The sequence below is a fragment of the Thamnophis sirtalis genome, unplaced genomic scaffold (assembly GCF_051295495.1).
Source record: "Thamnophis sirtalis isolate CommonGarterSnake01/CBP01778 unplaced genomic scaffold, rThaSir2_p1.2 scaffold_3, whole genome shotgun sequence".
Taxonomy (NCBI): Eukaryota; Metazoa; Chordata; class Lepidosauria; order Squamata; family Natricidae; genus Thamnophis; species Thamnophis sirtalis.
In genome coordinates, this window is record NW_028261383.1 from 1464101 (window position 1) to 1490888 (window position 26788).

Here is a 26788-nt window from a genome sequence, read left to right on the forward strand (position 1 = left end):
AGTTATGGACATAACGTGAGGACTATCTATACTCTGCAAAACATTATATATAATAATCTCCAAACCCTCGTAGGTCTTTTGTGGCATCATGGTGGTAAGTTACTAATGCAACTTTGTCAGCAAAACATCCTCACACTCCTAATACCAAACAATTGTAGGATTTCCCTCCTGTCACTGTGAAATTGCTGATGAACGGTAAGGTGCGATTTTTTGGGGGAAAAAAGTTTCCGCCTTGTTCACAACTGAAGAGATTTATCTCTGCTATTGACTTTCTGGTACATTTTTAGTTCTGATTTACAATTAAAAGGTTTCTCACACTCTGCACACTTGTGATGCCAGTCTCCTGCGTGATTTCTGATGTGCCTGGAAAGTGCTGAAGGTTGGGCAAAGCATTTCCCACATTCCAGATTTTTTTTTCCCAGTGTGGAATCGTTGAGGCATCAAAAGAATCTTTCCGTAAACAAAGCATTTATCACACTCAGCATTTGTGAGGTTTCTCTCCTGTACGGATTCGGCTGCGAACTCTAAGGGAAAATGAATGAGCAAATGCTTTCCCACAGTCTAAACATTTGTAGTTTTTTCCTCTGTGTGCATTTTCACGTGACTTTTAAAGACTGATATTGAAATATAAAAGCTTCCACATTCGTTGCATTGATATGGCATCTCCCCTGTGTGGGTTTTATGATGTATCGAAAGGTCTCCCACGAGTCGAAAGCCTTTTCCACATTCTACGCATCTGTAGGGCTTCTCTCTCGTGTGGATGCTCTGATGGCTTTCAAGGTGGTGTTTTCGGAAGAAGCATTTCCCGCACTCCGCACATTGATAGGGTTTCTCCCCCTTGTGCCTCTCCTGGTGTCTCTGAAGGTCAGAAGGATCCACGAATCGTTTCTCACATTCTGGGCATTCATAGGGTCTCTCTCTAGTGTGAATTCTCTGATGTCGCACCAGAGTTGATTTCTGGATAAAACATTTCCCACATTCAAGGCACTTTTCGTTTTTCTCCCCTGTGTGTATTTTCCAATGACTGTGAAGTGATGTACTCCGGGTGAAACAATTCCCACACTCAAAACATTTGTAAGGCTTTATTCCCAAATGAATCTTCTTATGGCGCCGAAGACCTGACTCCTGAGAATAGCTCTTTCCACATTCCAAACACTTGTAAGGTTTCTCCCCTGTGTGAATCCTACTGTGGTCTCTGAGATGAGCTTTTTTACGGAAAAATTTCCCACATTCCAGACATTGATGAGGTTTCTTTCCTCTATGGATTTTCTGATGTGTACGAAGGTATGACTTTTGACCAAAGCATAAGTCACATTCCTCACATTTAAAGGGTTTTAGTGTTGGGGGGCTCCTGAGATCTTTGGAGTTTTTACCAGAGAACGATTTCTCACCCTCTGAACCTTGACTGGATCCACTTCCCACATGGACCTTCCTGTGGATCGAAAGGAGGGACTGGAGACTAAAGGATTTTCCACACTCTGAACATTCATGGGTTGTTTTGTGATCTTTTGGGGTGCTGCTTGTGTCTGACGGGGGATCCCAGAATTTCCCATCCTCCATGCTTTCTGGCGGTGGTGGCTTCTGTTAAATTTCTACTATCTACTAATAGCAGATACTATCTCGTGGGTAAATCTTTGCTCACAGCATCTTTTCCTGCTGGAAAGAAGAATACAGGAATTGTATTTTCTTTTGAGAAACACAGAGAATCACAAAAACTTACATTTGGAGGGGACCTTGAAGGTCTTCCAGTCTTGCCTCCTCCTCCAAAATGGGACATGGGTCCCTAGGACACCAGGGACAAAACCTCCAGTTATTTTTATCACTCCACACGCCTAGGAGGCAAACTCTTCTGCTGTTCCTTGCCTCTTATCTTTTTTTCCTTGGTCCCTGCCCCTTGACACAGTGAAAAGGAAGCTCTGAATGTAGTTACTCCCCAACTTATGGCTACAATTGGGACTCGAATTTTGGTCACTCAGTGAAGCAGTTGGTAGATGAGGGGTCAGGTCTGAACAATCATAATCCCAAACTCCTGTTTGGGATCATATTAAGTGATCTGATGGGTTCTTAAGTGGAGGAAGGCCGAGGCAAGGGAGGTGGGGGAGTCTCCGGGGTGGGGGAGGTCCTGGAGACATGGAATAGCCCCCCCCTTCATGAATTGGGGGTGCTGAACTAGGATGCAAAGCTGCAGCCACTCCTGGAAGCCTCAGTTGCCCCAGCGGATTCTGATCTCACAAAGCCCCTTTCTCCACTCTGGAGTTCACAAGGACATCCTCACTGATCTCCTGGAAAGAGAAACGAAAGAGGCTGAGATGCTGAATGTTGTACAAATAGTCTATAAATGACCCGGATGAGGGAGGAGAAAATGGAATTAATTGTTTATGATACAAATAATTTCCCTGGTTCCTTCCCAGCTGGGAAGTAGCAGGGAGGCTGAAAAGAAATGAATCCCAAAAGGGGGGGGGGTGATTCTGCCTAGGAAAAAGGAAGTTCCAGGTGAGTTATTTTTGGCCTGATGTCCCTTATCTTGATGGCTCTAAGTGTTTCCATTGTCAGCTCCATTAGTAGGGCTGCTCTGGGGGTTTCTTCCAGCAGGTGTTTCTGCCTGGTGTTTCCTTTAAGGGGGAAGGCTGGCTTGAGTTTCTTGGCACTTTTTACTGAGGTTTCTGGTGCTATGAGATTCCTGGCACTGTCCTTTTTGGGTGCACTTCCCACGTGACCCGTCAAAAGCGTGGAGGACAAAATCGCGCTCGACGAAAGCGCGCATGTGACGTCATCACAGCGTGACAAAAAAAATCAAAAATTGAAATAAAATTAAAATTAAAGCAAGCCGATTCACATAAAGGTAAGGGTTAGGGTTAGGTTACGGGTTAGGGTTAGGTTTAGAGCGTTAGCGTTAGGTTTAGCGTTAGGTTAAGGGTTAGCGTTAGGTTTAGCGTTACGTTAACGGTTAGGTTTAGGGTTAGATTTAGGGTTAGGTTAAGGGTTAGGTTTAGGGTTAGGTTTGGGGGGGTTAGGGTAAGGTTTTAGCTTTATTTTTACATTTTTCGATCACAGCGCGATGTTTTCGTCGCGCTGTGATGACGTCAAATGCGCGCTTTCGTCGAGCGCGATTTTGTCCTCCGCGATTTTGTGGTGGAACCTACTTCCCACACATCCTTAGAATTTGTGCTTTGTATAAAATCCACCAAGAAGGGCTGCCACTTCATAGCCCCTTCATGGAAGGAGGAGGAGAATACTGTTTTTTACTGACTATACCCAGCTTTTAAAATCAAAAGCAAAGTCAGCGAAAAAAGCAAAGGATTTCATTGTTCACCTTTTATATTGAGAGGGAAGAAAGAGGGACTCAATTCAATGTAAACTCCCCTCTCCTAAACCCTCCCCTCCCAATTGCAATGAGGTTAGTCTCAACAAAGGTTTTAAAGCTCCATTTTTCCAAACCTTCCCATACTTTTTATATTGAGAAGAAAGAAGGACGGACTCAATTCTATTTAAACTTTTCTTTCCTCCCAAACCCTGCACCTCCCTATTGCAATGGGATTAGTCTCAACAAAGGTTTTAAAGCTCCATTTTTCCCCGTGCTGGATAGGATTGCTCAGAGACCTCGTCCTCTGACCGACCACAGAGGGACCTTCTGAAGCAACTTACCAAAAAGTTCCTTCCTGGATCCACCCGGAGCCCCCCAGGGAGCTTTGGCCCAGCGGGGAGGTGGCAGATCCAGCCCGGGGACAGAGCCCCCTTTGTCCCCCTGGAGGGAAGAGAAGGAGCCGCTCCCTACAGGCAACGCCAGAGCCGGATCTCCCCGAGGAAAACTTTGCAAACCGAAGAGCGGGATCCGCAGCTCCCTTCCTCCTGGCGGGGAAAAGATCTCCAGGCTGGAGGGAGAGTAGCCCTACTTGCCCCGAGCGGGATCCAGGAATCTCTCCCGTGGGATCCAGCGTCGAAACGGGACACGCGGAGGGAAATGGAGATCCAGTAGGGGGGTGGGAGGGGATGGGGCGGGGCTTCTGCTCTCTTCTCGGGCTCCGCCCCCGCCGTGAAGCCCCGCCCCTTAGGCTCCTCCTCTCCTTGCCCCTTCCTTCCAATATCGCCTCCCAGTTAGGACCACGTGCTCCGAATCCTCCGATAGGTGTCTGTGTCGAGGTCTCCTCTGACCATGGGAAGAGTGCCCCTCTCTGTACATCGGAATGTACAGGCTGCCCCTCCTGCTCCAGTGTCCTTGTGTAGGAGCTGCCTTGTTCCCTGTGTTTCTATTGAGGAACTCCCTTCAAAGTGGCCAAAGAAGCTTTGGGGTCGGAAGCTTGGGGTCGCTGCGCCTCCTCTTTTTTCAGCGACTGCAGCCCCACTCCATTCCGGATCGGTGGGGAGGGCAAAAAGAAGCCCACACTCTCCTCCGGGTCTGCAACGAAAGCTCCACCCGAGCTGCGCCCCTCCCCAAAACTGAACTCCGATGTTGCTACGGGAAATGCTGATCAGGATCCCTGGAAGCGAAGTGGGGAAGCAGGCGCCCGGTAAGGAGGGCGCTCGTCGGGGTGGAGCGGGGCTGCGAGGCGCCCTCAATACTTCTGGGGGAAGGAAGAGGGAAAAAGGGGCTGCTATTAGCAACCCCCCTAATATGCTTCTCCCTCAGTTCTCACTTCCCATCCAGGTTCTGATTCAGCAATGGGGAATTACTGGGTGGAGAGTGTTCTGGGTCCCCTCCTCAAATTCAGAGTGTCCCCAAGAAGGGAATTGAAGCTCAACTTCACGCACCTTTAAAAAATGGGGGATGCAAAAGAAAAACTGAAGTTGTAAAAACACTTTTGCAAAAAAAAAAAAAAAGAGCATCATTTTCATATACTTTTGATGGAATTTGGGGATCCAGGTTTCCTGTCCCCCTTCCCTTGCAGGGATCCGGGCCAGAGCCCCCACAAGCAAAATCAGGGGGACCCCAGTTTCCCTTTTTCCCTTTCGCTTTCTGTCTCCTTCCTCTTTCGAGGCAGGGAACTTTGGGGCTCAGGCTCTATTTCGGGGTCCGGAAGGTCCCACTCCCACCCAGCCACGGGGGGCGGGAGAGGAGTCCGGCTTCCTCTTATCCACATCGGGGGCCTTTCCGCCACCCGTGCCCACCTCGGCCACAACAAGGGAATGAGAGTGGGACTCCCTCTTCGTCCTGCGGGGGGAAAGGCAACGAGCGAGGGGGGCGGAGATTACGCCGAGATCATGCAGAATCCCGCCTCTCTTGTCTTCGACCCCTTTTCCCACTACTGGCATCCCAGCCTCTTTCTCCTCCCTCCCTCCTTCCCCCAGGAGCACCGAGGGCCCCTCTCCTCCCACAGACGAGCCCCCTTCTAACCGGGGGTCTCCTTTCCCCCTTCGCTTGCAGGGATCCGGGCCAGAGCCCCCACCAGCAGAATCAGTAGAGCCCATGGATGCTGCCCCACAAGCCCCCTCAAAGAGAGGGGAGAAAGACACAGATGGTCCCAGCCCCAGAGGCCGCATCGGTGGCTCTGGATTGGGGGGAAGGCAGGGAGCGTTCTCCTTGAATTTGGGAATTGGGAGTAGCCGCGAAAGCGAAAGTACCAATGGGAATCTTTCTCCCTCCTCCTTCTCTCGCAAGTACTGAGGGCGCCTCTCAGCCCCGCTCCTCCCACAGACAAGTCCCCCCCTTACGGGGAGTCTCCTTCCTCCCTTCGCTTCCAGGGATCCTGGCCAGCATCCCCCGGCAGCAACATCGGGGAAATCCTAGCAGAGCCCATCGATGCTGCCCCACAAGCGCTCCCAAAGAGAGGGGAGAAATGCACAGATGGCCCCAGCCCCAGAGGTCGCATCGGTGGGTCTGGATTGGGGGGAAAGGAGCGTTCTCCTTGAACTTGTGAATTGGGAGTAGCCGCGAAAGCGAAAGTACCAATGGGACTCTTACCTTCTGAAGCGTCATCAGTCTCCGGGCAGAGTCTCTTGTCTTCAAACGCTGGAGGAGAGAGTTCAGTTCTTAGGGAGGGGGCGCAGCTCGAGGGGGGCGTTGATTGCAGACCTAGAGGAGGCCGTGGACTTCTTTTTGCCCTCCCCACCGATCAGGCGTGGAGTGGGGTTTCATGGGATGAAAAAAGAGGAGGCGCAGCCCCAGAGCCCGTGAAGACTTGGTGGGTTTCTGAGTCGTCTGACTGCGGAGTCCTTGAGCACCTTAACACACACAAACGCACAAATTTCCCGCGTGGGAGAGTCCCTCCCCTAATCATGTGGGATCGCTGAGACCCCCCCCCGCCCCTCCCGAAAACTCTACCCCTTCAACAGTACCCCCAGCCTTCCCTTTTCACTGGGGAATCCTTCGCTCGGCTGTCTCGGGAAAGACGCAGCTCCGCTTCCCGGGAGAAACAAGCGAGTCCCTTCCTTGAAACACGTGTTTCCCCTGCACTGAACGTCTGGACGAAGCGGCTCCCGCCCCTCAACCTCACATGTGAAGGAATCTCCCTCTTTCTGTGGTTCAGGATCCCGGGTTTTTTGTTTTTGGCAAAAGAGACCCGAATGAAGATCCCGGAATAAAGTTTGGCCGTTTCTCCTTCGCTTTTTTGGGATACCTTCGACCACTTATTCCCCTAATCTCCCGGGACCCTCTTTCAGAAGAAAATGAGATGAAGTGGCAGAGCGGGCTGGGGGGGGGGGGGGCTTTTGAAGGGAGGGAACTTCAGCTGTGCAGGAAAAGCTGCCCTCTCGATTCTGGAGCTGAGGTCAAATGAATGAACCGGGGCTAGAAAGGAAGGTCCAGGCCCTCCTTGGCCATCAGAGCCAGCTGGGGAGACCTGGGGCCGGTCACTCTCTCAGCCTGAACCCCCTCGCAGGGTCGTTGTGAGGAAAATAGGAGGAGGGGGATGTGTGGGGTATCTTCACTGCCTTGAGTGTAAAACTAATAAAGGTGGGAGACAAATCAATATTATAAAGAAAAAAACTCTGCTCTGCAGAGGCCTAGCAGGGTTTCCAGGCCTCTTTCCCCTCTCAGTATATACTGGTATTGCCCCCATAGGAGCAAGCATGAGATCTGTGCTGCTCCCCCAAACTCTCCTCTTTCCTATACTGGGGGCTCTGGGGATTTGGAGATGACCCACCCAAAGAGCCTGAGGCTTTGCAGAAGACCCGCCCAGGCTCAGGGTCTTCAGAGACCCCCACCCAATCTAAATTCTCATGATATAAACTCTGCACCAGTAGCTCTTGCAGATCACTGTAAGAGGTGAAGAAACAACTGCAAGGCAAGAAACAAGGCAGCTCCTACACAAGGACACTGGAGCAGGTTGGGCAGCCTCCTGTACAGAGAGGGGCACTCTTCCCATGGTCAGAAGAACCCTCGACACGGGCATCTATCGGAGGATCCGAGGAGGATTCGGAACACGTGGTCCTAACTGGGAGGGGCGGAGGGGCAAGGAGAGGAGAAGTCGAAGGGGGGGGAGATTCAAGGCGGGGGCGGAGGCCTGGAGGAGAGCAGAAGCCCCGCCCCATCCCATCCCCCTACTGGATCTCCATTTCCGTCCGCGTGTCCCGCTTCGACGCTGGATCCCTCGGGAGAGATTCCTGGATCCCGCTCGGGTCAGGTAGGGCTGCTCTCCCTCCAGCCTGGAGATCTTTTCCCCGCCAGGAGGGAGGGAGTTGCGGATCCCGCTCTTAGGTTTGCAGGGTTTTCCTCGGGGAGATCCGGCTCTGGCGTTGTTTGCAGGGAGAGGCTCCCTCCCTTCCCTCCAGGGGGACAAAGGGGGCTCCGTTCCTAGGCTGGATCTGCCCCCTCCTCGCCCGTCCCAGACTTCCGGGTGGATCCGGGCAGGAGCTTTTGGGAGGTCGCTTTCAGAAGGTTTGGAAAAATGGAGCTTTAAAACCTTTGTTCAGACTAACCTCATTGCAATGGGGAGGGGAGGTTTGGGAGGGAGGAAAAGTTTAAATTGAATTGAGTTCCTCTTTCTTTCTTCTCAATATAAAAGGTGAACAATGAAACGCTGTCCTTTGAGTTTCTCTACTTACACATATGCATTGGTCCCTCCTGGGCTTCCACCTTGCTGGTTTCTTCCATGTTGGCTTATCAAGATCTTCTTGAATTTTAGATCCTATCTCCATTATTTATATCATAAACAATTAATTCCATTTCCTCCTCCCTCTTCCAGGTCATTTATAGACTATCTTCAACATTACAGTCAGCATCTGAGTCTCTTTCATTTCTCTTTGCAGGAGACCAGTGAGGATGTCTCCGTGAACTCCAAAGAGGAGAAAGGGGCTTTGTGGGATCACAACCCACAAGTTTTATCTGTGACTCCGTTCTAGAGAATTTGGAAATCTTGGTTCAGTTGGAGAAGCGGCTTCCTGCGCAAAGGGCCAATCACTTAAGGAGAAATCAAACCGGTCAGTGGTTACGGTCATACCTGGCCTTGACCCAGAGGTGTAACAAGTAACCCAGAGGCCTCTTAACTGCAATTTTAAAAGTGAGTAAATAAATCTTGGTGACATCTTGATTGGGAAAATAAGCATTTTTATTTTTGGTGGGAAAATGAGCAATGTAGAAAAATTGGCTTTTGCTCCAAAGGTGCTGAATGAAAGTAAAATATAGTTCCATTCGGGTCTACACATTGAGTGCTATTGGTCAGCCAGTTATAAATCCATCTGGTGGTGATGCTGTCAATCCCTCATTTTTCTTCTTTTGCAAAGAAGTAGGCCGGGGTCTACTTTGTCACACTCCGTCCCGAAATCCAAGTATATTGTCTGCACTGAATGTTCCTGTTCCATTAATTCTGTCACTTGGTCAAAGAATGCAATAAGGTTTCTCTGCCATGGTCTGTTTTTGACCAACCCATGTTGGATTCTATTAATAGCTTTGCTTGTTTCTAGACTTCCCCAGATCCCTTGCTTGATTATCTTTCCCAGGATCTTCCCAGGTACTGATGTCAGGCTGTTGAGCAATTTCACGGGTCATTAAGCAGACAAGGTCCCAGGTAAGCAATCTGATGTTCTCTTATGTGGGAGGAGAGGCCATGTGAGTCTTGGCACAGGTCATAGGCTGGTTGAGGGGGTCCTGAAGAAGCTTTGGAGAAGCTTTGGGACACGTTGCTTGGAAACAATCTGGAACATGCAACTTGGAGAATGGCACAAGACTGCAAAGGCCACCAGTCCCAGCATTACAGCCGCATTTCACACTGGCAGTGGGGACGCTGGGCTGAAGTCCAGTCCTGGGGTCAGTGGCAGCTGGATGAAAGTGTTGAGGGCCTCCACATTAGGCCCAGCCCCAACATTGCTGTCAAGTCAGGGGTCTTTGCATGGCTGGGATGGAGTGACTGAGACTTCCAGGAGTGGCTGCAGCTTTGCATCCTATTTCAGCACCCCCAACATCCCTTGCCTGGGCCTTCCTCACTTAAGAACCCATCAGATCACTTCATATCCGCAAACAGGAGTTTAGGATTATGATTGTTCAGACCTCACCGCTCATTTACCGACTGCTTCAGTGAATGACCAAGATTCGAGTCCCAATTGTAGCCATAAGTTGGGGAGTAACTACATTCAGAGCTTCCTTTTCACTGTGTCAAGGGGCAGGAACAAAGGAGGAAAGGATAAGAGTCAAGGAACAGCAGAAGAGTTTGCCTCCTAGGCGTGTGGGGTGACAAAAATAACTGGATATTTCATCTTTGGTGTCCTGAGGGCCCATGTCCCATTTTGGAGGAGGAGGCGAGACTGGAAGACCTTCACGGTCCCCTCCAAATGTAAGTTTTTGTGATTCTCTGTGTTTCTCAAAATAAAATACAATTCCTTTGTTCTTCTTTCCAGCATGAAAACAGCTGTGACCAAAGATGTACCCACAAGATACTATCTGCTATCAGTAGATAGTAGAAATTCAGAAAAGCCGCTGCCACCAGAAAGCATGGAGGGTGGGAAACTCTGGGATCCCCCGTCAGACACAAGCAGCACCCCAAAAGATCACAAAAGAACCCATGAATGCTCAGAGTGTGGGAAATTTTTTAGTCTCCACTCCCTCCTTTTGACCCACAGGAAGGTCCATGTGGGAAGTGGATCCAGTCAAGGTTTGGAGGGTGAGAAATCTTTCTCTGGGAAAAACTCCAAAGATCTCAGAATCCCCCCAAGACTAAACCCCTTTAAATGTGAGGAATGTGACTTATGCTTTCGGCAAAAGTCATACCTTCGTGCACATCAGAAAATCCATACTGGAGAGAAACCTCATCAATGTCTGGAATGTGGGAAATTTTTCCGTAAAAAAGCCTATCTCAGAAGGCACGGGAGCATTCACACAGAGGAGAAACCTTACAAGTGCTGGGAATGTGGGAAGAGCTATTCTCAGGAGTCATGTCTTTGGCGTCATAAGAAGATTCATTTGGGAATAAAGCCTTACAAGTGCTTTGAATGTGGGAATGGTTTTACCCGGGGTTCATCTCTTCGCAGTCATTTGAAAATACACACAGGGGAGAAAAACGAAAAGTGCCACGAATGTGGGAAATGTTTTATCCAGAAATCAACCCTGATGCGACATCAGAGAATTCACACCGGAGAGAAACCCTATGAATGCCCAGAATGTGAGAGACGATTTGTGGATTCTTCTGACCTTCGGAGACACCAGAAGAAGCACGAGGGGGGGAAAGCCTATCGATGCGGGGAGTGTGGGAAAAGTTATTTTACACAACGAGAGGTCCAGGTTCATGAGAGGAGCCACATGGGGGAGAAGATATTCAAATGTGGAAAGTGTGGGAAGAGTTATCTTACACAAGGAGAGATCCAGGTTCATGAGAAAAGCCACACCAGGGAGAAGGCATTCAGATGTGAGGAGTGTGGGAAATGTTTTTTCCGAAAACACCACCTGGCAAGGCATCATAAAACCCACACAGGAGAGAAGCCATATCAATGCAACGAATGTGGAAGCTTTTATATTTCCATATCAGCCTTTCGAAGTCATGTGGAAAGTCACACTGAGGAAGAAACTACAAATGTTTAGATTGTGGGAGAGCATTTGCTCATTCGTTTCTCCTTAAGAGTTCACAGCCGAATCCATACAGGAGAGAAACCTCACAAATGTTCAGAGTGTGTATATATGTTTTTCACGGAAATATTCTCTTGTGATGCATCAACGAATCCACACTGGGGGGAAAATATCTGCAGTGTGGGAAATATTTTGCCCAACCTTCAGCACTTCACATTATGAAGTGCTCATTATAGAGGGTCACACAACCAGTGGATATTATAGACCAGTCTAGGATCCGAAGATATCTGAATTTTAAAAAAATCCCAAGGGTTAAAATAAAATGTTTACCATCCACTTAAGAGAGAACACCAACAAAGTCTTCTAGCGGTTGCCAAAAAAGGCAGCTGTAGATTGCTGGGACTCATCGGCACTTTGAAGTGCAGCTTAGAGGTTGGTTCCAACCGTATGAGAGATGAAACACAGGCCAGATGTCCCCCCTGAGAAGCTGCCTTCATTAAGAGACAGTCAAAGGCCTTTCCCACCTTCCTCCCTCCTGAGGGTTAGATACGGAGGTCGTGGGTGAAGGCTGTAGAAAGCCAAAGGCTCAATGCTCCTACGAGATCTCTTTGACCAACAGCCCCAGTCCAGCCCAGGAATGGATGAGGCTTGTCTCAATGGATGGTGGGAAGAGACGCTCCATGGACTGAGACAACAGAGGCTCGTTGGCCAGAGATGAGGCGGGGTTGTAACCCCATTGTTAAGTGAATCTCTGGCTTTCCCATTGATTTTGCTTGTCAGAAGGTCACAAAAGGTGATCACATGACCTTGGGACACTGCAACCTTCATCAATATAAACAAGTTAAGCATGTTAATGTCAATCATGTCCATGTGTTTTTTTTTAGTTTTTATTTCTTTTTTAAAAAAATATGATCATCATCGTTCCATCTTTCCTTAAACAGTGTGTCAAATATCTGTGCAATATCTATCAAAATTTACATCATTTACACTAATATTAATTATCTAATCTTCAAATTATAGTATATTAAACAATTCAACATAGTGAACCTGTTCATTTTTTCCACTTAACATATTTCTAATAAAAAGTAATTATTACATTAAACAGAAGAGTCATCATCATCATAATACTAACAATTATATTATTTATATCTATATCTTAACATATTTTCTACTCTTCTTTAATTTTCTATTTCCAACTTCAATTTTTATTCTCTAACCGTTGATAAAATAATTGTCAGGCCTGCAGCCATATTCCTTTGGGATCTTTGGCCTGCCACACTTTCTATTATTCTACTTTGCCGTTTCTATTGTGGGAAAATGGGAGGGGGGATGGTACGGAGGTAAATGCTATGTAGCCAAAATAAAATTCCTTTCTGGAAGGCCAAGGCCATCCTTTGTCTCTACAGCTCTGCACCTGACCTGAACTGGAAGGGTGGAACTGCCAGCATGGCCGTGGAAGATTGGACCATGTGATGGAGTTGTGGGTGTGGAGGCAAGATCATGAACTTTCAACGGGGTGGGGAAAACCGTGAAACTTTCAGATTCGGGTTTTCCCAGATGTGCCAACATAGCTCTCTCAATGAATTGGAACTTTGAGCAATACTTTGCCTTGGACTCTGATTTAATTTTGGTTGCTATTTGGAACCCTGACAATAATTTCCATATTGTATAAAATGCAGTTTGTTCTTTCTCCTTAATTGCCAACGTCAATCTGTTCATTTCTGCACATTCTAATATTTTCCTAATTACCTTGTCATCAGTAGGAATCTCTTCACTTTTCCAGTGTTGCGCAAATACAATTCTAGATGCAGTTAATACGTGAATAATTAGATATGTATTCTCTTTACTATAAATTTCAAGTAAAATCCCCAACAGCAATATTAAATCAATGTTCTGTTTTATCATCTTTTTCCAACCATGTATGTATTTTTGTCCAATATTTTTTGCTTCTACACATGTCCACCACACATGATAAGACCCAGGTATCTGGTGGCACTTCCAACATTTAGCGGACTTATCTTTAACATCTTTGCTAACCTCGACGGTGTAAAATGCTACCTATAAAACATCTTATACAAATATTCTTTATATGCAGTTGACATCGTTAATTTGTAATTCCTATCCCCCAGTTTCTGCCATTTATTGTATGTCTAAATATTTTTGCCCATGCTATCATTGCCTCCTTTACTTGTTCATCTTCCAGTTTTATGCCCTAGCTATACAATTTCTTTATCAATATTTCTTCTGTTCCTCTGTGTTTTTTATCTAATTCTGTTAATTCTGTATAAAAAAACATATAACTCAACATCTTTCTCATATCTAGAATATATCTGCACTTGTGAATACCATACTATCTCGATCCCTTAATTCTTGTTTAGTTTTGAGTTCCCCCTTTTCATTCAAAATATCTTTATAACTAACAGTATTTCCCATGTTAATAATGTTTGGGTGAGTCAGTGCTTCCATTGTTGAAAGCCAAACTGGTACCTTTAAATAATGTTGCTCTTCAATTTTCTCCCATACTAACATTAATGCTATTTCTTATGTAATGTCTTTGAAAATAACCATGTATCTTACTTTCCCTATATCACAAGAAAGCATGCCCAACTAGTTGCAAATCATTTCCTTCCAAAATCAATAATCTTGATTGTCTCAATACAATCCATTCTTTCATCCATGTTAATATAGCCGCCTGATAATACAATTTCCTGCGATTTCTCCGCGGGTCGTTCATGAAGCCAATGTGGAAGGAACACTCGGACACGAATTCCCTTCGGGACGAACCGACCCAGAACGGAGTCCGGGGGTCCTTTTTTATTGAGCATACACAAAGGAGGGGTGGATTCACATAGCCAATGGGGACCAATCATGATTGTGCAAGCTTACAGTATATGGTAACTCATTTACTTCCATGTAGACCTAAAGAATACTCATAGTCAATAAATCTTTTATCATCGTGTAAACTTCCAATCCTTAATTAATGTTTGAGAGTTAAACAGTTGTAACCCCTGATTTAATCAAGCTTGTAATTAAGAGTCTGTGATTGCTGATCTATTTAGTGTTAAGGGTTAAACAGTTGGTCTTACTGATCCAATCATATGGTTAATCATTATTTCTGTTCTATACACGTTTCAGCACAGCTATGCTATACTGCAACAATTTCCAATTTGGTAACCCAAAACCTCAGCTACTTCTTGAATCCTGCAACATTTTAAAGCTAATTCTTCCTTTTCCCCCTTGCCAAATGTATTCATGTATTATTCTGTTAAGTTCCTCAAAATATATTTTTCAAATTTTATCGGAATTGTTTGAAAGAAGTACAATAATCTTGGCAATATGTTCATATTAACTGTAGCTATTCTTCCTATTAATAATTGCAGACTTTCCCATTTATACAGATCTATATGAATTTAATTCAACAATTTATTATAGTTATCTTCTTTAATCGTTACACATCTTGCTGTCAGCTGAATCCCTAAGTATTTTACTTTCTTTGTAATCTGAATATCTATTCTCTTCATTAACTCTTTTTTGGCTTATCTGTAAGATTTTTTTTACTAAGATCTTAGTTTTCTATTAATTTTCAGATCTACCACTTCTCCATATTCTTCTATCTTTTTTATTAATTTAGGCCCTGTTTCTTGTGGATCTTCCAAGAAAAAAAACTAAGTCATCTGCAAACGCCTGTAGTTTATACGTTTCTTTTATTTCCATGCCTTTTATCTCTATCTTGTCTAATGTTTCTATTTAATACTTCCAGTGTAAATATAAATAATAGTGGAGACAAGGGACATCCTTGTCTTGTACCTATCTTAATGCTTACCTTCTCAGTCATATCGCCATTTAGTTTAGTTTAGTTTTAGTTTTAGTTTTATTAAACATTTATAGGCCGCCCTTTTCCCTGAGGGGACTCAGGGCGGCTTACAATAATAGGGGAGGGGAGTGCAGGACAAAACACAAAAAGAAAATGTGAGTAAAAATAATTAGCGGTAAAAACACAACATTCATTCAACATTCGGGAGGGGCGAGAGTAAAGTCTTATCCCCAGGCCTGACGGGATAGCCAGATCTTGAGAGCTGTGCGGAAGGCCTGGACGGTGGTGAGGGTGCGGATCTCCACGGGGAGATTGTTCCATAGCGTCCATTTACCATTACCTTTGCAGCTTGTTTATAATATATCATCTTAATCATGTTAATAAATGTCTCCCCAAAATCCATCTCTTGTGCTAGCATAAATTGCCAGCTCACATTATCAAACGCTTTCTGTGCATCTAAGAAGATCAACACCATTTGCTTCTCTGGATGTGCTTCATAATACTCCAATGTATTTAAAATTATTCTCATATTGTCTTTAATTTGTCTCTTAGGTAGAAAACCATTTTGATCTGGCTGTATAAATAGATTTAAAAATCTTTTTAGCCTTTCTGCAATTATTGAAGCAAATATTTTGCAATCAGCATTCAATAAAGATATCGGTCTATATTAGTTTTTAATCCGTTGTAGGTCTGCATCTTCTTTCGGTGTGAGGGTAATATATGCTTCCATCCATGAATTTGGTACCCTTGCCTCTAACAAAAGTTGGTTGAATACTTCCAACATTGGGATACTTAAAAGTGTCTTGTAAGCCTTTATATAATTCCCCTGGCAATCTATCCAGACCTGGTGTTTTCCTTTTTTTTTTTTGCCTCTTGATTGCTTCTATTAATTCCACTTTTGATATACATTCATCTAACATTGCTTTCAGTGTCACAGGTATTTTCGGTAGTTCCGCTTTTTATAATATTGTTTTATTTTTTCTTCTGAGATTATCTCGATTATAGTTTCTCGTAGTAGTTTTGAATCACTTTCTTTTTGTGGTCATTTTGATAGTATTTCCTTCATCGTCCACTAATTTCTCTATCAATTTCTTTTCTTTCCCTTTTTAAAATTTATATGCCAACCATCTTCTTAAGTTTATTTGCGTTTTCAAAGAAATTTTCTTTAACACTTGATTTTTCATGCTAGTTTTTTTTATCAAAATTGACATATTTTGTAAAATCGATTTGGTTCTTTTTTTGTGTTGATCTGATGAAAGAAATGTCCTTCTGGGTTCAGCTCCAAGTGGGGAAAAAGACACTGGCGATATGGAGGCTGCTTGGAAAGATGGTTTATTGTTGGACAGGGCCACATGGCTTGAGCCCTGAACAGAAAAGGTGATCACATGCTTTGATGTAGGTGAAGAAGAGAAGGGCTGAGGAAGGGGCTTGCTAGGCTTTTTATAACCTGTTTAGTCCCACCTCTCTGTTTCCTGTTCCTGTGTAAGAAATGTATTCTGATTGGTTGTCAGACTCCCATAGGGCCATGCAGGGGCAACTCTCTGGGCTGTGTTTTGAATCCAGGTTTAGTTGATTTCTCAGATGCCACGTGGTCAGTTGAGTAAAGGGCCAATATTATCATGCCTTTACTCCCATCCCCCCTGGGGCTGCAGTGGAGAAGTCTTTATTATGTAAAAGGGACTAGATTGGCCTTCTTAATGGCCCATTGACAACCTGGGGATGGGCAGGAAGCTACAGGCAGCTATTCTCTCTTTTAAAACATGTTTCTTTGTTTTCATATACAAAGAAATATTCTGCCTTTTCAATATTTCCTAGGATATTGCATTTTTCTGGGACAGGGCTGGATGATAACTTCCCACAGATCTTTCTGTAGTTCTATCCTTAGTCTCTTGTATTTTTCTTATCTCTTTCTATTTTGTCTCTTCTTTTTATTATTTTTTAAAAAAATATTATGAAATGGCCAAAGGGTGTGATAAATGGTCAAAAGTCACTTTTTCCAGGGCAATTTCAACCTTGAAAGGTCACTCAATGAAGTTGTTGCAAGTCGAGGACTACCTGTGCTTGTATTGTCCCTCTGTGAAAAAGCAAGAGATCTGGGCTGCTCCCCAAAACTCCACTCGTTCCTGTCGCGGGGGTTCTGAGGTTTGGGAGATGACCAACGCAAAGAGGGTGACACTGCAGGAAACCCACCCAGGCTCATGGTCTTCAGAGACCCCCTCCCCTCGATTTAAATTCTCGCGATGGAGGATCATCACGTAACCTCTGCACCAGAGGCTACTACAGATCAGTGTAAGGCTTAATGATTGCTGAATTTAAAGCTCCTGAGAGTAAAATTAAACATGTACTATTCAGTTAGTTGGGATCACCAACCCAGTCTTCTAGTAGGGAGAAAAAAGGCTGACTGAAGATGGCTGGGACTTCCTGGCCCTTTGAACCGAGTTTTCCTTAACATAAAATAAACTGAAAAGGGGGAATCTCTCTTTTGGCCTCTCTGCCTGTCCTCATCAACCAGGTCCTTTCAAAATGTACACAATGACGTTTCCTGCCATTCCGAGAGGGACAATAGCTGGAAAGGACAACCCAGGTTCTAACACTGGCCAATCATCATCCCAAACAATCCCTGATCCACTCGGGTAACGGAGTTCCTCCTACTCAAGGTTTCCCCCTCCGATTTCCCACCTTGGCACCCCATGGAAGGAAAGAGGAGCTCCTAAATCGAAGGGAGACGGAGCTGCTCTTCCTCCGGGCCAGGATCGGGCCTCGAGGTGCGCCTCCTCCCCTCTTATCCGGAGCCGCAAACCCACCGATCGACCACAGAGACCATCATGCACCCCCCCCCAACTCTCCATCAACCCCCCCCCCCCCAACAGTCTTTGCGCAACTCTGTCAGGGCCATCCGCAGAGCTTAAGCTTTCACACATGCACACACACCCTGGAGCAAGAGGAGCAGCCCCGCTTCCAATGTGCAGAGAGGGACACTCTTCCCATGGGCAGAGGCACCCTCGACACCGACGCCGATCGGAGGAACAGAAGAAGTTTCGGAGCACACGCTCCTGGCTGGGAAGGAAGATAAGTGGGGAGGGGCGGGGGGGGTAGAAGAGGCGGGGGGCCAAGGGGCGGGGCTTCAAGGCGAGGGCGGAGTCCGAGGAGATAGTATAATCCCCCGCCCCGCCTTCCCTCCCCCTCTCCCAAACTAGACCTCCGGTTCCTGCCTCGTGTTCCGCTTCTTCCTTGGAGGGTCGGCGCTGGATCCCCCGGGAGAGGCTTCTGGATCCCTCTCAGGTAAGGCTGTTCTCCCTCCCGTCCGCCCCTCCAGCCAGGAGATCTCCTGCCCCCCAGGAGGAAGGGAGCTGCGGATCCCGCTCTTCGGCTCGCAGGCTTTTCCTTAGGGGGATCCGGCTTGGGCGTTGCCTGCAGGGATCGTATCCCTCCCTTCCCTTTTCACGCATGCTGTGTGCCCCATCGGACCTTTGAGTTTTCCTATTCACAACTATGCATTGGGCTCTGTTGGACTTCATCTTGATGGTTTCTTCCATATTCACTTATCAAGACCTTCTTGAAGTTGCGATTCTCTCTCTGTTATTTTGTATACTCAAAAAATAGTCCTATTTTCTCCTCCCTCTTATGGATTATGTTCAGCATTCCCATCAGCAATCAGGCCTTTTTCTTTACTCTTTGCAGGAGACCAGTGGGAATGAGACCCTAAATTCCAGAGAGGAGAAGGGGCGTCCTTGTTCGGAGTTCCCCTCTAGAGAATTTGGAAATCGTGGCCCGGATGGAGAGTCAGCTTCCTGCACAAAGGGCCAGCCGATTAAGGAGCAATTAATCCTAATTAGTCAGCAGTGAGGGTCATCCCAGGCCTTGACTCAGAGGGGTAACAAGGGACCCAGAGATCTCTTAAGGTTAACTTTAAAGGTGAGTAAACAAATCTTGGTTTGGAAAATAAGCATGTATTTTTAAAATCTTCATTTGACAAAACAGTAATGCCGTAATAATCCAAGGTGCTGGGTGAAGGCCTAGCTTAGTTCCATTGAGGACTATACGTTGAATGCGATTGGTCAGCCAGTTATGAATCTATCTGTAGTAATTCTGTCTCCCTCATTTTTCTCTCTTGCCACGAAGTAGGCTGTGGTTTATTTTGTCACTTTCCTTGCTGAACTCCAATAATATTGTGTCCAAGTAGTTTTGCTGCTCCCAATAATTCTGCCACTTGGTGAAAGAATGCAATAAGTTCTAACAGCCCTGATCTGTTTTTGACCAACTCATGTTGGCCTCTAATGCTAGCTTTTCACAGTCTTTAGTCTTTCACAGATCCATTGTTTGATTATCTTTTTAGGGATTTTCCCAGAGGTTTTTTGTAAAAAGTTTTTTTTTCCTTTCAAATTCATTCTTACATATACATTCTTATAATTGTTATTTAACACGTGTCAGTTCGGACACATGGAGCCGAGGTGGCGCAGTGGTTAAATGCAGCACTGCAGGCGACTGCAGTTCCGGCTGTTCAAATCTCACAGGCTCAGGGTTGACTCAGCCTTCCATCCTTCCGAGGTGGGTAAAATGAGGACCCGGATTGTTGTTGGGGGCAATATGCTGACTCTGTAAACCGCTTAGAGAGGGCTGAAAGCCCTATGAAGCAGTATATACGTCTAACTGCTATTGCTATAGTTCATATCATTTTTCCGCCTGTATATTTACGTTTTGATGTTTTCTTATTTCCCCTTCCCCTATATTAATCATGTGTCATCTGAGATACTTATTTCATGTTTTGTTCCTTTTTCTTTCTATTTATATCCTTTTTCAAGCCACTCATAAAATCGCCCCTATGTCCTGTAGCACACTGATTCCTCTTTGTCCTTTATTCTCAATGTCAACCTATTCATTTCTGCACAGTATAATATCTTCTTTATTACCTCCCCTACCGATGGGATTTTGTCTGCTTTCCAGTTTTGTACAAATACAATTCCAGCTGCTGTTATTATTTGTACAATCAAATATGAATCTTCTTTACTGTATTTCTCTGGTAGAATACCCAATAAAAATATCTCAGGCTTAAACTCCATGGATTTATGTATCATTTTCTCTAACCGTGTTTGTATTTTAACCCAATACTTTTTGCATCCCTACACATCCACCAGATATGATAATATGTTCCTGGCAATTGGTGACATTTCCAACATTTAGCTGATTTTCCTTAAACATTTTTGCTAATCTTTCAGATGTCATGTGCCATCTATAAAACATTTTATATAAATTCTCTTTATATGCTGTCACCATTGTTAGATTATAATTCCTTTCCCATAGTTGTTGCCATTTTTCTAATTCTGTTCTATATCCAAAGTTTTTTGCCCATCTTATCATTGTTTCTTTAACCTCTTCTTCTAGGTCAGTGTTTTTCAACCTTTTTTGTGCAAAGGCACACTTTTTTCATGAAAAAAATCACGAGGCACACCACCATTAGAAAATGTTAAAAAAATTTAACTCTGTGCCTATATTGACTATATATAAAGTAATTCTCCCACGGCACACCTTACACTATGTCACGGCACACTAGTGTGCCGCGGCACAGTGGTTGAAAAACACTGTTCTAGGTATATTCTAAGTAGATAATTCTACAATTTTTAAATCATTTTTTCATCTGTTCCCATGAGTATCCTATCTAATTCTGAGTTTTCCATATTAAAACCATACTCTTTGATATCTTTCTCATATCTTGTTTGTATTTGCATTTGTTTAAACCATCCTATATCAATCCCTTGTTCTTCTAATTCTTTCATCTGTTTTAGTTGCCCCTGTGCTGTTAATATATCTTTGTACCCAATAACCTTTTTCATACTACTAATATTTGGATGTGTCAAAGCCTCTACCATTGAAAGCCACATTTGTACTCCCATATAGTGCTTTTCTTTTACTTTTTCCGTACTGCGTATAAACCATTTCTTACATAGTGTCTGAAAATAACCATGTATTCTATTTTTCCCATACCACAGAAATGCCTGCCAACCCAGTTGCATATCTCTCTGTTGCCACTAGATGGCACAGTTCTTAAAAGAGTAGTTAGGAAAAAAGTTCCAAGAGCAATCTCGGAGATCAATTTCTTCAAATATCAATATCAAAATTTAAACCATCCTCCCAAAACTATTTTCTGAATCCTTTACTTATATTGGTGTTTGCTTCTCTGCCACTACTTCCTGGAGGGGTAATCTACTCCCCGGCCTTTTGCTTTCTCTCTTTGTTCTCAGTCATTCATTCAGGGAGAAAAACAAACAAACTTTTGAATACAGTGTGCCCCTGGGGTATTAACAAGATCTCACCTAGACATTTCAAGGCCTTTTCTTTCTCTCCCTTTGTGAAGCTGCCTCAACTTTTGACAACTCACAATGGCTGTCTTTTTTCCCATCTGGGTCCTGGGAGGTTTGTGGCGCCCCCCTTCACCTCTGCTGCCCCCCTTCACCTCTGCCCCTGCTCTCATTCCTCACTGTCCCTTCAAGACAGTTCCAGGCTCAAACGAACCCCTCAGAATGGTGGCCCTTCCCAGGTTTTGTTATCAGGATGGTTGATCTGTAGTTTCCCGGATCCAGGCTTTTCCTTTTGGTAGTATTTTGTAGAATATACAAAATATTTGCCAAGATAGTCAGGATGAAATAGTCATAGTGGGGTGGAGCTCCTAACTACAAAATCAGAAGGACGAAAAGGGGATGAGAAAGGGGTTGCTTGGTTACACCAGCCCAGGGGCCTGCAACCTTAAATACTCAAAGAGCCATTTGGACCCATTTCCCACAGAAAACAAAATACCGGGGAGCTAAAAAAACCTAGCTGGGCCAACTCAACATGACTCACTCCCACCCAGTCACATGAACCCCCCCCCAACCGGCCACGCCTACCCAGGTATTTATTTTCTCTAGGAAACACCCCCTCTCCCCCCCTCTTTCTCCCTCCCTCTCTCTCCCTCCCTCTCTTTCTCCCTCTCTCTCTCTCCCCTCTCCCTCCTTCTCTCTCCCTCCTCTCTTTCTCTTTCTCCCCCCTCTCGGTCTCTCTCTCTCCCCCTCTCCCTCTCTCCCCCTCTCTCTCCCTCTCTCTTTCTCCCCCCCCTCTGTCTCTCTCCTTCTCTCCCTCTCTCTCTCCCTCATCTCCTCTTTCTCTCTGTCATCACTCACTCTCATCTCTCTTTGTCACTCTTTCATTTCTTCCTCCCTCCCCCCCCTCTGTCTCATGTTTCTGTTTCCAAAAATAGGCAAGGTTTTTTTTTTTGTGCTGATGTTTTTTTTTTCCCTTCTTCTTTGGGTGCTTTTTACCATATGATTTAAATCAAGAGTCATTTCAGGTTCCCAGATAAATGAAGCTCTTTCCTCCCGCTGGTGTGGTTACCTGTCTGCTGAACCCATCACTGGATGGCCCCGCCCCTTCCCCTCCCAGTCACTCATTGCGTGAGAAGGTCCCTCCTCCTCCTGGAGCCCATTACAACTGCAGCTGGGCGATCAAGTCGCGCATCTGCCCGAGTGACAAAGATGTGCGCACAGCACCAACAAGCGCCCGCGAGATGAGAGACAAATACAGGGGGGCTTTCTTCCTGCTCTGGAATGTGGAGTGAATTTCCATCCCCACCATCGGCCTTCTCAGGCCACATGAAGTGTGATTGGGAGGGGAGGATGAGGGGCGGGGCCAGCCAGCCGACAGGGAGCCACATGGGAAGGAAAAAGCTTCATTTATCTGGGACCCTGAAATGACTCTTGATTTAAAATATATGGTAAAAAGCACCGAAAGAAGAAGAAAGAACATGATCAAAAAACATAAACCCCAACCCTCGCCTGTTTTTGGAAATGTTTCAAGAGGGAAAACAAACACACAGAGACACACATGCGAGAGGGAGGGAAGGAGGAAAACAGAGGGAGGCACAGAGAGAGATGAGAGGGAGAAAAGGTGCGATTTCTCCGCGGGTCGTTCATGAAGCCAATGTGGAAGAAACACTCGGACACGAATTTCCTTCGGGATGAAACCGACCCAGAACGAAGTCTGGGGGTCCTTTTTTATTGAGCATACACAAGGGAGGGGTGGATTCACATAGCCAATGGGGACCAATCATGATTGTGCAAGCTTACAGTATATGGTAACTCATTTACTTCCATGTAGACCTAAAGAATACCCATAGTCAATAAACCTTTTATCATCGTGTAAACTTCCAATCCTTAATTAATGTTTGAGAGTTAAACAGTTGTAACCCCTGATTTAATCAACGAACTCCCTGATTTAATCAACGCTTATAATTAAGAGTCTGTGATTGCTGATCTTACTTAGTGTTAGGAGGTAAACAGTTGGTCTTACTGATCCAATCATATGGTTAATCATTGCTTCTATTCTATACGCGTTTCAGCATAGCTAATGTATGCCTGCGCGTATTGCAACAAAAAGGGGAGAAAAAAGAGAAATCAGAAAATGATGAAGGGAGAAAATGAGAGGAAAAAGAGAAACAAAAGAGAAAAGCAGGGGGAGAGAGGGCTAGGGACACAGAAATGAGAGCTGGAGGGAGAGTAAGAGGGAAATGAGAGAGAGAGAGAGAGAGAAGGGGAGGGAAAGAGAGGGGGAGGAAAAAGAAAAAAGTGTGAGAGAAGCAGGGGAGAGAGAGGGCTAGGAATTCCAGTGTGTGTGTGTGAGATGTTACAGGATGGGAGTGATGTTGAGTTGGCCACACCCACCCAGGTTTTGTAGCTCCCCGTGTTTTATTTTCGGTGGGAGACGGGTCCGAATGGCTCTTCGGGTGTTTAAGGTTGCAGACCCCTGTCTTGGAGCAGCCCCCACCCCGAGGGAGCCCCACAATTATTGCCTAGGCCAGGAGTCCTCAAACGTTTTCAACGAGGGGTAAATTCATGGTCCCCGGATTGGCTGGCGGGAGGGGGAGGTAGCTAGGTGGCCATTTGACCGGGTGAGTGGGACCAATTTCGTAGGCCATTGAGCAATGCATACAAATTAAACTTTAATTTGTTTTGCTCCTGGGGGTGTTTTATTTGCTTTTTGTTTCCATGTTGCTCTTTTGGTTGACTTCTCTTTTTGCTAGATGTTTCTTTTAAGTTGTTCAGAAGGCCTCCCTGGCCTCCTGAAGGTGGGTGGGCGAGGCAGCCTAGCGGTCCCACACGGGCTGGATTAATGGCGCGTACTGAGGAGCCTGGGCAGTGGGTGGGATTGGAGGACCTTCATGGTCCCTAAGGCTGAGATGTGTTTTCTGAAAAGGAAATATTATTCTCTCTTTCTCTCTTTCTTTCTTAGAGCGAGGCAGCAGTTGCCAAAAAGGATGGAGGGAGGGAAACTCCTGGATCCCCCATCAGACACAAGCAGCACTCCAAGTAACCAGGAACACCCAGAGGGTTGGATATCCTTCCCTCTCTGCTGCATCATTTTGACCCACCAGAACGTCCATGTGGGAAGCAGTCAAGGTTTGGAGAACGTGGAATCCTCCTCTGGGAAAGAAGCCGGAGGTCTCAGAAGCCCCCCAGAACCAAAACCTTGTAAATGTGAGGAATGTGACTTACCCTTTGATCAAATGTCAAAGCTTCTTAGACACCAGAGAATCCACACCGAAGAGAAACCTTATCAGTGTCTGGAATGTGGGAAACGTTTCCGTGGAAAAGGCAACCTCAGAAGCCATGAGAGGATTCACACAGGGGAGAAACCTTACAAGTGTTGGGAATGTGAGAAGAGCTTTCGTCAGGAGGCAAGCCTTAGGGCCCATGAGAAGATTCATTTGGGAATCAAATCTTACAAATGCTTTGATTGTGGAAAACGTTTCACCTTGCGTCAGTCTCTTTACAGTCACGAGAAAAGACACAAAGGGGAGAAAAACGAAAAGTGCCTCGAATGCGGGAAATGTTTTATCTTTAAATCAAGCCTGGTGCAACATCAGAGACGTCACACTGGAGAGAGACCCTATGAATGCGAAGAATGTGAGAGAAGATTTGTGGATCATTCTGAGTTCCGGATACACCAGAGGAGGCACAAAGGAGAAAAACCCTATGAATGTGGGGAGTGTGGGAAAAGTTTCCTTACACGAACAGAGATCCGGAATCATGAGACTATCCACACGGGAGAGAAGCCATTCAAATGTGGGGAGTGTGGGAAATGTTTCTCCCTAAAACAACAACTCAAAACCCATCAGAGGATCCACACAGGGGAGAAGCCCTACAGATGCGTAGAATGTGGAAAATGCTTTCGATTCGTGGGAGACCTTTCAATACATCATAGGACCCACACAGGGGAGAAGCCATATCAATGCAACGAATGTGGAAAGTTTTATAGTACCACATCAGCCCTTGGAACGCATATGAAAATTCACACGGGGGAAAAAAACTTCAAATGTTTGGAATGCGGCAAAGCATTTATTCAGTCAGGCTCCCTTATACGTCACAGCCGAATCCATACAGGAGAGAAGCCCTATAAATGCTCAGAGTGTAATAAATGTTTTTCTCAGAAAGTTACTCTTTTAAAGCATCAGAGAATCCATACCGCAGAACAACCACACAATGAGGATGAAGACAATTAATCAGTGGAACAGTTTGCCTCCAGAAGTTGTGAATGCCCCAACATTGGAAGTCTTTAAGATGATGTTGGATAGCCATTTGTCTGAAACGGTATAGGGTTTCCTGCCTAGGCAGGGGGTTAGACTAGAAAACCTCCAAGGTCTGCTATTGTATTTCTATTTAAGAGGGAATCTTTTATCCTTCCTATTCTCTTTTTTCATGGCCTTTTTCATATATTCACTCAGATATTAAGTTTCTTTCAGTGCATATAATCATTAATAAAAGTATTTTTCAAAACAATCAAGAAGGCCTTTTTCAGGAGATGGACTGGGAGGGGCCAGAACAGGCAATATGGCTGTGCAGTCAAAGCGGGGGGAGGAAGTGGCTCTTGGACCTCCACTGGATCAGGAAATGGGGTGCAGGGAGGAGGAATAACCCATCAAGGAGCCCAGGGCCCATCATTGCCAGTGGCTTCTTAGAAGAGCGAGCCGCACTTCTCAGAGGAGGGACAGGGAACATGAGACAAAAGGCTACCGGACAACGCCCCCTAGAGGAGAGATGGGGAATTGTCCAATAGGATCCACCCCAGGTGTGGGTTTCAAACTTTTTTACTACCAGTTCTGTGGGCGTGGCTAGATGAGGGGCATGTGACTGAGTGAGCGTTGACATCACTCACAGACACTCAGTCACATGACCCCCTCACCAAGCCATGCCCACCGAAAGGCCAAAAGTTTTGACAGGGTGGGGCCCCCAGCCTCACCATAGCTAAGGGAGCGTCTGCAAACTACCCAGGAGGAAAAAGGATTTTGTCCTCCCTGGCCCCCAGGAACACTGCAGGGTTGGGGGAAAGCAAAAACGGCCTTTTTTTCCGGAAAATGGGCAGAAAACAGGTTGTTTTTTGCAAAAACAGGTGTTTTTGCCTTCCCCCAGCCCTGTTGAAGCCTGCAGAATGCTTCTGTGGGAAGGCAAAAACACCTCCATTTTTGCAAAAAATGGCCCATCTCTGGGACTCTTTCTGACTGCACTCCGGAGAACCGGGAAGGTAGTGCCTCTCTCAACTCTTTGGGATTTGGTTTTCCCTTCCAAAAGCCTTCGCCTGCCAGCCTTTGCCAAGAGCGAGTCCTCCTAGGCCGGAGAACGACACATTCTCGCATTACACTTAATAGAGCCATTTACTACCAATAACAACAACCCCCTTTTCCCTCCCGTCTTTTGCAGAGTTTTCAGCATTGGTCGCTCCCAGTGACGGTGGGTAGTTTGCATGCACTCCCTTAGCTCTGGCAAAGGTGTTTTGTTGGGGGGGGGGTCCCCCCCTCAATAACTGCCGGGCAGCCAAGGCAGCTGGCAGACGCTTCCCTGATCAGCCTGGGGCTCCCTCGCGCCGCAATCGGACTGCCGTTTCCTTCCTCCCCGGGCTCCGTCTCCCGAGCAGGACAGCGAAGAGCTCCTGCTGCATGGAGAGGAGCATGGCGGGGACAGATATGGCAGCGGGCGATGCACACGAGTCCCCCATGGCGGACCTGATCCCAGGTGGACAGA

The 26788-nt window shown here is 45.8% G+C and overlaps 2 protein-coding genes across 2 annotated transcripts in view; one reads left to right on the forward strand and one right to left on the reverse strand.

Annotated features, from left to right (window-relative positions):
• Positions 1 to 478: 478 nt before the first annotated feature.
• LOC148046998 (uncharacterized) overlaps positions 479 to 26788 on the reverse strand; it is a 47414-nt gene continuing 21104 nt past the window's right edge. The window contains 4 exon segments of the mRNA XM_087711788.1: positions 479 to 573; positions 576 to 1358; positions 1416 to 1526; positions 10139 to 10218. Of these exon segments, the coding sequence (XP_087567914.1) occupies positions 479 to 573; positions 576 to 1358; positions 1416 to 1526; positions 10139 to 10218 (1069 nt within the window).
• On the forward strand, positions 18579 to 25780 carry LOC106555408 (uncharacterized). Its single transcript, XM_087711205.1, has 2 exons — positions 18579 to 18659; positions 24003 to 25780. The coding sequence occupies exon 2, from the start codon at positions 24028 to 24030 to the stop codon at positions 25270 to 25272; it is 1245 nt and encodes a 414-aa protein (XP_087567331.1). The 5' UTR covers positions 18579 to 18659; positions 24003 to 24027; the 3' UTR covers positions 25273 to 25780.